The sequence below is a fragment of the Sparus aurata genome, chromosome 2 (assembly GCF_900880675.1).
Source record: "Sparus aurata chromosome 2, fSpaAur1.1, whole genome shotgun sequence".
NCBI lineage: Eukaryota > Metazoa > Chordata > Actinopteri > Spariformes > Sparidae > Sparus > Sparus aurata.
The window spans coordinates 29,785,591-29,797,005 of NC_044188.1; the positions used below are offsets into that span (position 1 = coordinate 29,785,591).

An 11,415-nucleotide genomic window follows, 5' to 3' on the forward strand; every position below is an offset into this window, starting at 1 on the left:
TATATTTATATATATATATATATATATATATATATATATATATATATATATATATATATATATATATATATATATATATATATTAGTACATGTAAGATTAAGATATGTTTGTTAAGATACAGGTTCTTGTAACATACTGAGATTATTTCACATGACATATTTGGTCATTCTGCATGAAGTCTATGTCTTTTATATCTGCAGGGATGATGTATATTGTTGATTAACCTGGAAGTTAGCATTGCCCTAGTTCCCTCGACAAAAATCCTATAGGATTTTTATATTTGGATTTTTAATTATTACAGAGAATAGACTGTGTGACAAACATAAGTTTATGATACTTGCACGTTTTGTTCAGTAGGACCGATTTTCACGGATGAGCATCGTTTTTGTGTTATTTGAAGTGTGAATGAAACTGCAAGAGTTACCCTGATGCACCATCACTAAAATCTGGACTCATCAGACCACATTACCTCTTTTCCATTGCTCCAGAGTCAAATCTTTAAGCTCCCTGGAAAATTGAAGCCTTTTTTTCTGGTTAGCCTCACTGATAAGTGGTTTTGTCCCAATCCCCTCTTCACATTGTGTGTGTGGAAATGCTTTTACTTTCACTATTAAACATAACCGAAAGTTCTGCTGTTGATTTTCTATGATTTGATGTCACCAAACATTTAAGTGATTTCCTATCATGATTATTCAAGATATTTTTCCGACCACATTTCTGCTTTGAAGATAATGGTTCACTACTATCTAACCAGGGTTTAATAATGTGTTGGACAGTGCTTAACCCAATTTTCGTGGTTTCAGCAACGTCCTTAGTTGTTTTCTTTGCTTGATGCAGGTCAAAATTTGCCCCTTGTAAAACAGAGTAAAGTCTTTTCCGCACCCACAGGATGTCTTATGACATGGTTGTTTAAGAAATGAGATGCTACTCACTGCATCAGTTCGGGTTAAATAATTTGTTGCCAGCTGAAACATATTAATCACTGCAGTAATTGTCCAATAAAATGGCACTTACCTGTTTGCTTAGTTAAATCCGGGGGGGGGGGGGGGGGGGGGGGGGGGCTAAATTAGTTTGTGTGGTGCACAAATCAGCATTTCTCCTTAGGCCCTGTTCCGGGCCTGAAAACCTCCTTCTCCCAGCAGTCCAAATCTCCACTTAGTGAATACAATAGCTGATGCAACTCTACCCTGATCATCTTTTTTACTTTTACTGATTGCAACTTTGCTACATTATAAATGATGGAGGGAAAAATGGACATATTTTTTTTTATTTGATTCATTGACAAAATAAACAGATACAAGTCTGCCACAGCTCATTCTTGAAAAAATGTGTTACAATAATTTTGAAATTAGATCAGACGGACAAACAAACTAAATGGATTGAAGCCAGTTACCATTACAGATCATTGATCCGATGAAACAAAAAGAGAAAAAACAAGGGAAACCATGTTTAGACCATATGCAAGTGAAACTAGATTCATACATATATTTTGTAATCCATTTTAGATAACAGCATTTTGAAAAACATACTATGTAAATGTAGATCTTTATTGTTGCTGACCTCTCAGAAGTTATGTATGATAGTGGTCTCCCTGTGCTGAGCACAGACGACCTCATCAATGTAGAGAGCGCTGGCCTTGACCTCAATGTTTTCCTGAAGCTCCAGCTGGCAGCTAACCAGAGCCCTCTGCTCCATCTCTGACTGGGCCACTGCCTCACGCAGTCTGGCAGGACAGAGATAAAGATGTCACATGATGCCGGATGGATATATCTTTAAAAATACATCAGTCAATATAAAAAAAAATTGGACATCAGTCTATGCAATCCACCCAAACTTCCCATTAACAACATGGAAGGTACTTTCTGTAGAGTTTAAATTTTAATACAGTTTATGATAATAAGTGTTACAATAATAATAATAATAATAATAATAATGGTGATGATGATGTTCCTATTAGAAAACCTTCAATATGCTGTTGAATATACTTTCTTACATTCTTACATGAATATTTCCATCATCATAATTTTTCAATTCTTATATTTACAGTCGAAAAGTCAAAAGTTTACATACACTTGTAAAGAACATGTACAGTATATCATGGCAGTCTTGAGTTCCAATGAAGTCTCATTTTCCTGTGATGGAATGAGTGGTACACATACTCCTTGTTAACAAAAAACGTTCATGAAGTTTTATTCAATCATGAATTTATCATAGGTCTTCTGAAAATTTGACCAAATCTGGTGGGTCAATCAAATGTTCTGTGTAGCATGGCCTCTTAACTTCTTCTGTGACATGACTGATAACAGTTGATGACTTTTCTTGACCAATTTTAATAGCGCTTGTTTGATACACCCCTAAAACTCAGCCAAAAAAAAAATCTAAGGAGCTCAGCACTGATCTGAAAGAGTGTATTATTGACTTAAACAAGTCAGGAAAGCAACTTGGAGCCATTAGAAAGCAGTTACAGGTCCCAAGATCAACAATTGTTTGTAAGTATAAAGTGCATGGCACATGTGTGTCACTGCCATGATCGGGAAGAAAACACAAACTATTACCTGCTGCTCAGAGGAAACTGGTCAGAACAGTCAAGAGTCAACAAAAAACACCAAAAAGCAAGTCCACAATTAATTAGAAGCTGCTGGAGGACAGATGTCATTGTCCACAATTAAGCAGGTTTTGTATGAGCTGAGAGACTGCCTTGCAAGAAAGAAGCCCTTTCTCCAGACATGGCAGCCTAAAGCTCAACTGAAGATTGCAGCTGAGGAAAACATATCTTTGGGTTAGAGAAGGTGAGGCCTGTTACGTTGTGTGGCTGTTTTTCTGCCAGAGAATCTGGTGCTCTAAAGAAAGTAAATGTAATAATCACGGAGGAGGATTATTTTCAAATTAAAATAGAATAGAATAGAATATTAACTAAGTGTATATGTAGTCACAATTGCAGAGGACCTATAATAAATTCATTATTGAACCAAATTTCATGAACGTTTTTTGGTATGTATGTTTTATACTTACTCCATCTCAGAAAAAATGAGAGTAGTGGAAATCATTGGAACTCAAGACAGCCTTGACATATACATTTACATATGAACACTTGACCACGGCTGTATATTGTAGCCTTGGAATCTAGCAACTGCTATCGTTGGTGTCCACAAAGGCACTATTACATTTCGCTGTGTCCCTTTTGAGTACATCTCTTTACATCAGAGGCGAGTGTGTCCTGGCCTTACCTGCTGATTTGAAGGGTGAGCTGCTGGATCTCAACGAGAAGCTGGGACTGTGCTGGATCGTGGCACTGCTCTCTGGCAGGTCTGTTGCGACGCACATCCAGTCGGGCCTGGGCCAAACTTAGACAGTGCTCATTCTCTGTGATAGCCACTTGGAGATCCTCTCTGATCCTCTGTTGGCCAGCTATCTCAGACATAATCTAAAGGGGAAAGAGGTGTCACATCAGGGTGAGTCCATATTAATTAAAATTAGTAGGAATATCAGCATAAAAACTGTTGTACAAATATAAATATTAATCTGAGCTCAGAGAATGTATTGCCAGTTAAATGATGTGGCCCAGGCTGATGAACTTTTGAACTGAACGTGTTCGTTTTTATAATGTTATGAAGGTTTGTCCCACTTAAATATAGATATGAAGCCAGACACTTTATAGACCGAATGCTAATTCGTTCACAAAATGCACCTCTGCTTAATTCAGTAAACTGTTTGCAAACTTTAGACAGACATTGCTATGTAACTGACATTGATGAATGGGTTTGCTGACTTTATGACTTCTTTCTACTTGTTTTACTGGTATAATATGTTTCAGCCTTTACTATGATCCTGTTATTCATTTGTGACTATAGTTGCTCTGCAAAATGTGATCTTTCTGCAGTGGATTGACTATCGCATAAAATAGTGTTTTAAGGGCAGAGAATGACTTAAATAGTTTTTTAATGAATATGCTGTTAACGACAAAACACATTTTGTGCGTGTACTGACTATGCAAATACAATGAAATACTGTTTTATGCTATAAATTAGGAGAAGAAAATGGCCAATTAATATCCCCATTTTCATAAAGGTTCAAAACTGATATGATAATTCAAACAAATCTACTCTCTTTCACATTCATTGTGACGTCTGTCCCCCACTGCCTGACTCTGTCTCCCCTCCCTCTCTGCCAAGCATACAATCATCTGCTTTACCGTGGTCAGCTGATCCTCCATCTGGCTCTTGGCTGACTTGATCTCCTGGACATTCCGCTGAAAGGCTTCTGTTGTGGCCTGGAGCTGCTTCTGCATGTCAGCAGCCGTCTGCTCAAGAAGAGACTCCGCCAGGGCCCGTAGGGACAGAGAGTTGGCCTTCTGCTGCTCCACTTTGGCAATGTGGATGTCTGAGATGTTCTCCCACTGCTTTGGAGTCACTGGCAGGCTGAGAGGAAGGTGTTAAATAGCTAATGAGGACCTAGAACATTTCCAGACATCCCTAATCTATGTAGAAATATTGAGGAGTATGACCTCTTCTAGGTGTACACTGGCAATCATTTCAGATCATCTAAAAATGGTGAATTTTCAATGACATTATATGAATTTTCTGTCGTCTTTCTGTCGGAGCATGACAGTTCACCTCGGCAGAGCAGCATTGGTGTTTTTGGACTTTTGCAGGTTGTTGATAGAATGAGTGGTCATTAAGGCACAGGAGTTGTCAATGCACTGGGCCTCAAATTTGTCCTTCAGATCATGCTCCAGGTGATACTTGCCGGATCGGTTTAACCTGGAACACAAAACAACATGTTTCCTCCTGGCAACTTTATGCAACGATTTGATTTCACATAAAAGAGCCAAACTGCTTTTCTTAATTGCATATAATCTAACCTTGTCCATCTCCCTTACCGAATTTGTTCAATGATCTGCTCTACTACACGCTGCAGGACTGAAGCCACTCCCTCAATAAGCTCTCTCTCCTTCAGCAGCTCTGTGTCCACCTCGTCATGTAGCCTCTCAGAATGGGGACGTTTCATTCTGAAGGCAACACAACAAAAAGAGCATATCATATATAGCGTATTGCAAGAGGAAGCAATATATCTCATATCACTACTGGTGCCAGATGTTGATCCTTTGTTTAACAAGCACTCAAAACCGATTCCCCTGACATTAGAGTATTTGATAACTCCCTGTGGTGTAAACCTGATTTACACAGATTTAAAAAGAACTCAGTGTGCGATAATTGTATCCTTCCTTTAAACATATCAACTCCAGGACTGTTTTGCTTTCTGGCAGTTTGGCTATTTACAGGTTTCCGGCTATTTTACATCAGAATGATGGCACACAAGGACATTGAGTTGCATTCAATGTTGGTAAAAGAGACACTAAGATACATCTCTATACAATTTTTTTGTCAATTTTTAATTTCACTTGTGAAATTCTATGAAACTGACACCACAATGCAGTGAAGAAATACATCATTCCTGCCTTTTGCCTCTTACATGTTTCTTTTTTCTTCATCATTTACACAGATAGTGATGTATGATAGATAATTGCAGTCTTTCCCAAACATAGCCTTTACTTGGATGCAAGTAAATGGGCACATTGAACAGGATAAGGGGAGTAGAAAATGCATGATGGATGTGATATAAATGCTTTCAACATACTGAGTGCTTACTGTGCTTACTGTTTTGTTTATTTGTTTTTTACACAAGTATATTCATATCAAAAAATAGTGCTGTTGAAAGCTGGGACTTGACAGAAGGAATAACTCTACATTAACAGTTGTGGCCCGATCAAAAATGCGTATAGATATGAGTGACTTGTGAGGGAAGTTTGTGTGTTCAAGATTCGCTGTCACTTTCCAGCCTAACCTCTCCTCCAGACAGACAACGGTGACTCTCAGCACCTCTTTGCAGGCTTCAAGGGCTTTCAACACTCTGCTCTTCAATGCAATGAGGTCATCAATCTCCACAATAACCTCCTCCAACTTCAGCTCCAACTCCTTCCTCAGAAACTGGATGTCTTTGACCCGCTGACCTGAATGGCAGAAGAAAAAACGCTGCTAACAACATTGTCCTTTGTGCTAAGCACAGAGAGCTGACTTATTATTCTACTACTCACCTAGTTGATTGCTATCCTGTATTTGCATGCGTTTGCTTGCTTTGTCAGTCTCGGAAATCAGTCTCAAGCATTCTGCTCTGAAGAGCTCCGAATGGTTCCGCATTACCTCAATACCAGCTAGATTGGGTCCACCGCCTTTGCCGGTAATGCGATCTGGGACAGACATTGTTCTCCAGTGGTGGTCTGTCACTGATAGGATTGGCAGGTAGGGAGAAAATAAATCAAGGTATTGGAAGACATGGAGCTGCATAAAGCTGAAAGACTACTGAAAATACTTAAGAACCAGAGGAAATGTCTAAATGAGAATTACAGGTTTTATTGCACACACACTGATTATTGCTGTAAAAAATATCAGAAAGAAGTAAGAACACTTAGACACATCTGTGCTAATGTATTGCTGAATGGAAGAAGTTGTGGACAACTTTGAGAAGCAGCCGGCTGCCTGGTGAATGAAACACCAGGGTTTGTAAGGAGAATAAAGTCTGCCAACTAATGTGATGAAGAAGGCTGTACAATGACCTGATGTTACCATTACTTTCTATGTATGGATTGAATTTATTTAATGTTAAATGTAATTACATTACCATTACAAATGGACAATATATGTCAAACATTTCGTGTCAATAACAAAGAGATTTCAGTCATATTTTGAATTTGTAATTGATTTATAATCATTTCTGTTTTCTTTGTTTTACATTATCTTAATTGAGAAGGATAGATTGAATTCTCCATTGAAAAAAATAACTGTTGGGCCCTTAAAAACAGGTTGAATTGCTGTAAACTCGTGTAGACTACTTCGTGTTCATAGCTATTAACAGTACTGTTACTATAACAAATTAACGTTAGCCCCATGTTAACTTAGCTAGCCTTAGCTGTTAACGTTAGCCAGCAAAATATTGTCAGAAACAAGAATTATGAACGTGTTGATCCTCACTTTAGTTATAGTTACCCAATATAGATGACGGCAAAATGTAAGGTCGTTTCTGAGCAAATCTTCCTCTGTGTAGTTGTATACTCCCAAATGTAGTTCACTAGCTGCTTCTGATGTTCTGAAAGTCTTCGGCCTCCTGCGCTATTAAAAGTGCAACCAAACAAACGGTCACTATGGCAACGAGTGACCTACGTCACGGTTTTTTTTTTTTTTCTCTCCCTTGGACTTTTTTTTTTTTTCCACCCTTGGACTGTTTGCTACCGAGCCTAACCTGATGATGACATACGGTTTTTTTTTTTTATTCGGAGACGTTTAATAATAATAATAATAATAATAATAATAATAATAATACAAAATTAAAAAAATATTTGATTAACTTGGGCAGGATGGAAACCCCATTATACACTGGACATCAGCGGTTCTAACTGTAACCAGGACACTGTAATGTCCTCTGTATTTCTTTCTGGGTCTTTGAGATCTTCATGCTTATGCACACAGAACAGAAAAAATAATATTTCTCATACAAATATAGATTTATTTACAGCATGTACACATTATAAACAGAACATTAGGATAGGCAGTGTATTGTAACAATGCCCATCAGACGACACAGAGTGAAAACTCTCCATACAGTGATTTACTGAACCAGCTGAGACATTTTAGAGATCTGACAGTGGAGGATGTTAAATGGACAAACACAAAAGAGCAGCACTTCATTTCACTTTAAACGGCAGCATTACAGCAAGAAACGTTTAAAGCTCCATGTGAGAAAGTATGTTATAAAATATAACAATATGTTATAAAATCTGGACAGTGAATAAAATCTTATTAAAAAAATAAAACACTAACAGAAAAAGTGAAAACATCACACAACGTGCAGGAGGGATAATGTATCACAATAATAGAGAAAAACGTCTCTTTACAGATTTCTAATGTTTTCAGTGGTTCACAGTTCAACGTGTAAGTTTTAAGTGTAATTTCTGTTTTGAGGTTACAACCATCACTCTGTCCACCTGTCCAGTGCTACAACCTGATCCAGGATGTTGAGGTGGAGATAGGTCCTTGTGGGCACACAATAGTCCCAGATTTAACGTTGTTTAACCAGCCCGAGCCCCATTTGTCTATTTCCTTTATGGACTATTAGTGTACAGAGATGGTTCACGTGAGGAGTGTCCAGGGTCAAACTCACTTCTTTTGGCAGCTAACAGGAGTGTTTGATCATGATAATATCTCAAAATAACGACCTGCCCAAAATCTGCAGTAAATTGACAGAATCATGAAGATGCACCAAGTTCACTTCAAAATATCTTCCACAGAGACCAAATAAATACATTGGATGAAATCTGACATCAAGAAAAATGACAAAGTTAACTCTAACTTTATCTAATTTAACTTTGTTTATGACTAATTATCACTCTGAACTGAATGTTGGACCTCCTCATAAACACACACAGACAGTTCAGATGTAGACTTCCAACAAAAACAAGACTGAATATTATGGGATTATTTTAGAATTATGAACTTTGCGGATTTAGCTAATAAATATCAGTTTTTCACATATTTTGCCAGATATTTATTAAAATAGCACAGAATTCTTTGTTAGTTACGTTTTTCTATTTGATTAATCAAAGACAGCTCCACTAACCCACTGCACAGCTCTGATTCATTACTGAGACAGTTCTAGTGTTTCAACTCTCTCTCTATTTAATCTGCTTTACATCAATGATCTCTCACTTCATGGATGGTTTGTTCAGAGTTTGAAGTTCACCTCCATCTGTGTGACCCTGCTCCTACCTAGGCCTGCAGGACTTTGACCAGCAGAGGGCGCACTGGACCGCTCGATCTCAGCAGAGGAGAAGAACAGGAGCAGTGCCCAGTCAGTCCTTTAATCTGTGGGTGAAAGTCACGGATTTGGTCAACGTTAAAAGGGAAGTCACAAGGAATGGCCATACTACCAGACTCCCTTAACAACGTGATTTTAAGACTTGGTTCATGAGGAGAAAGTTAACAAACTTTGTGCATCTGCTACGACACTTTCTCAATCATTTATGCTTTTTTTTTAATTATTATTTGGTGTAAAATACAAAGCATTCAGATGTTTCTTTAATGTAAAAAGTCAATTCTTCGTGTTCATTCATCAGTATTTAGTCAGACTGTCAGCTGTGAGCTCCTGATGTCCTGTGTGACAGTGATGTGAATGTGGATTGGGATGGAGTCTTGTTTTTTCACTCTGTTTTGTGTCTTCTGAACTTCACTAACAGCCGCTGGATTTCAACCTGTTTGTCTTTTATTCTGCTGCACATTTAGTAAAGTTCAATCCTCAACAAACTTGTTTTGACTGCAGATGTTGTTGAGGTTCATGTGAGGACTGAACTGTGATCACATGACTCTTCACCTCTATGTCCTCACACAGGGAGAAGATGATCTGCAGGATCCTGCTGCTCATCAGCCTCAACTGTGTCTGTGGTTAGTTTACTGCTTCGCTTTATGACACTGGGATTCAATGAATCAGTTAAAGTGACCCACATGTGAGCAAACAGTTGATGTTGATAAGTCTCTGCAGCTCTGAGACGTCACTAAACTGTCCACAGAAACATGTACATGGAGTTTAAAGGCTGCCATGTTAAAGCTGTCAGTGTGTCTGCTCCTCACTTTCCTTCTCCGTCTCCTCAACAGCAACATTTGTAGTGAATGTGGCACAGAGCTCCAATCAGGCAGAGGAGAGCCACAACATCACACTGGAATGGATGTTCACAAGCACAACTGACATTTCCCCTGACTCCCTTTTTATCTTCTGTGAGATGAACGCAGATCACAAAGTCTCAGTCCTGTTTCGTCAACATGGAGGTGTTGAGGTCCCAGAGTCTCTGGATCAACAGTTTGTAGGACGAGTCCCATGGGACAAAGACGTCCTCAGAGACAGACGACTTCATGTGTCCAGGCTGAGGACTGAGGACCTTTGTGATGTGAGGACAAACTATGGTGTGGACTTTGGAGAATGTCGGCTCAACGTCTCTGGTAAGTTGGTTGAGTAGAAGAAGTAGAATTTTATTAACAGGTTCAATTCAGCAGCTTTTTTGGATCAATAAGAACCTGAAGAAAAGTATTCAGGACAACCACAATCCAAAATCCTTCACTTCTTTCTCACAGTCTCTGAAAAATATGTCACAACTTCACCTCTTCTGTTGTTTGGTCTCTTTACAGCAGCGAGGGATGGACCCAAACCTGAAAGACCCAACACAGCAAGTCCAGGAAGGGTCATCCTATACTGTGGACTGGGACTGGCAGCAGCAGTGGTAGTATTTCTTTTATTCGTTCATCATCTGTTTGATAAGGAACAATTCTGCCTCAGACTCCAGTTGAGGACTCAGCAGAAGCAGAGAGGATAGTGTGATCAACATCTTAATGAGACATAAGGACAGACAACTTGAGAACATAATGCCTCAGCACCAGTGATGACTACATCCTCTAGCACCTGGACTCCCCAGGAACCTCCACCAGGGTCCTGATTTGTGGAATTCAGCTCTGCTTTCAGCACCATCATCCCGGCTCTGCTACAGGACGAGCTCTCCCTGCTGAGCGGGCATGACTCCACCTGCAGCTGGACCACAGAATATCCATCTGTACTGTGACCTTTAACAATCCATGTCAAACATCCTATTAAAATTTATATTTTATGACGTCTTCAATGATCTTTAGTGTTTTTTTCTTTTGCACCTACACACCAGAGCAGATTCTGCATACGTGAAAACTTACTTAATGAAACTTAATCAAAATGATTCCGATTCAGATAGCAGTGACCAGACTACTGATCAACTGTACATGCTGTATATTATCACTTTTTTTCTTCTTTTTTTTAAATTGTCTGTAAAACCAAACTGAAAATCTGATCTTCCTGTAAATCATTCTGACTCTGTGAAACTCTTTATAACTTTGCTCTTAAATATAAAATGTGACTCTTGTTGATTTCCAGCAGGTTAAAATGAACCTTTCTGTTACTTAACTGTGTAACATGACTGTGACTGGAGGATCTGTGAGGGACTGTGGTGACGGATGATTGCTGTTTGTCAAAATCTTTCCTTTTGTATTCAGATTTAGATTTTTTAAGACTTTTAACGTCCTCATCTGTTTCTGTGCAGAGGATTAAAAATAAAAACTCTGAATGTTTGAATCAGAAGTTGAATCGGTCCGCTGGGACCCTTTTGGGTCGACATGAAGGAGACTCAAGTTTCTGATGAAGCTGCTGTTTCACTCCAAACAGAATAAAGTCCAGTTGTAACCAGACAGCAGCAAACTCAACACCACACAGGTTCTGTAGTCTAGAGATCGATGTAAGAACAACACTGAGGATAAAAAAGTCAAAGAATGACCTAAAACAGCCTCTACCAA

At 38.7% G+C, this 11,415-nt stretch overlaps 2 protein-coding genes across 4 annotated transcripts; one reads left to right on the forward strand and one right to left on the reverse strand.

Annotated features, from left to right (window-relative positions):
- Nucleotides 1–1,252: 1,252 nt before the first annotated feature.
- tekt1 (tektin 1) lies at nt 1,253–7,192 on the reverse strand. Of its 3 annotated transcripts, XM_030408860.1 has the most exons (9): nt 7,030–7,192; nt 6,096–6,284; nt 5,846–6,011; nt 4,881–5,009; nt 4,615–4,761; nt 4,194–4,419; nt 3,229–3,425; nt 1,562–1,724; nt 1,253–1,318 (listed from the first exon to the last, which is right to left on the reverse strand). In XM_030408860.1, coding segments are annotated over exons 1-8 (1,215 nt in total). In that variant the 5' UTR covers nt 7,031–7,192; the 3' UTR covers nt 1,253–1,318; nt 1,562–1,564. The 3 variants fall into 3 exon arrangements, with proteins under 3 accessions (XP_030264720.1, XP_030264729.1, XP_030264713.1); XM_030408869.1 differs by lacking the exon at nt 1,253–1,318 and having other exon boundaries at nt 1,528–1,724; nt 7,045–7,192; XM_030408853.1 differs by lacking the exon at nt 1,253–1,318 and having other exon boundaries at nt 1,528–1,724.
- Nucleotides 7,054–10,674, forward strand: LOC115596634 (uncharacterized). Its single transcript, XM_030441882.1, has 5 exons — nt 7,054–7,066; nt 8,825–8,918; nt 9,440–9,492; nt 9,703–10,044; nt 10,231–10,674. Exons 1-5 carry the CDS (start codon nt 7,054–7,056, stop codon nt 10,413–10,415), a joined length of 687 nt encoding a protein of 228 aa, XP_030297742.1. The 3' UTR covers nt 10,416–10,674.
- The last annotated feature ends 741 nt before the right edge of the window (nt 10,675–11,415 follow it).

What these genes read in the sequence shown, in the direction of transcription:
- tekt1 (XM_030408860.1), bottom strand. An exon ending in CAGATCATTGAACAAATTCG is followed by an intron (nt 4,762 to 4,880) that starts GTAAGGGAGATG and finishes TTTGTGTTCCAG; the next exon opens with GTTAAACCGATCCGGCAAGT. An exon ending in CTCACCCTTCAAATCAGCAG is followed by an intron (nt 1,725 to 3,228) that starts GTAAGGCCAGGA and finishes CTGTCCTGCCAG; the next exon opens with ACTGCGTGAGGCAGTGGCCC.
- LOC115596634 (XM_030441882.1), top strand. An exon ending in CCCAGTCAGTCCTTTAATCT is followed by an intron (nt 8,919 to 9,439) that starts GTGGGTGAAAGT and finishes GTCCTCACACAG; the next exon opens with GGAGAAGATGATCTGCAGGA. An exon ending in CAGCCTCAACTGTGTCTGTG is followed by an intron (nt 9,493 to 9,702) that starts GTTAGTTTACTG and finishes TCTCCTCAACAG; the next exon opens with CAACATTTGTAGTGAATGTG.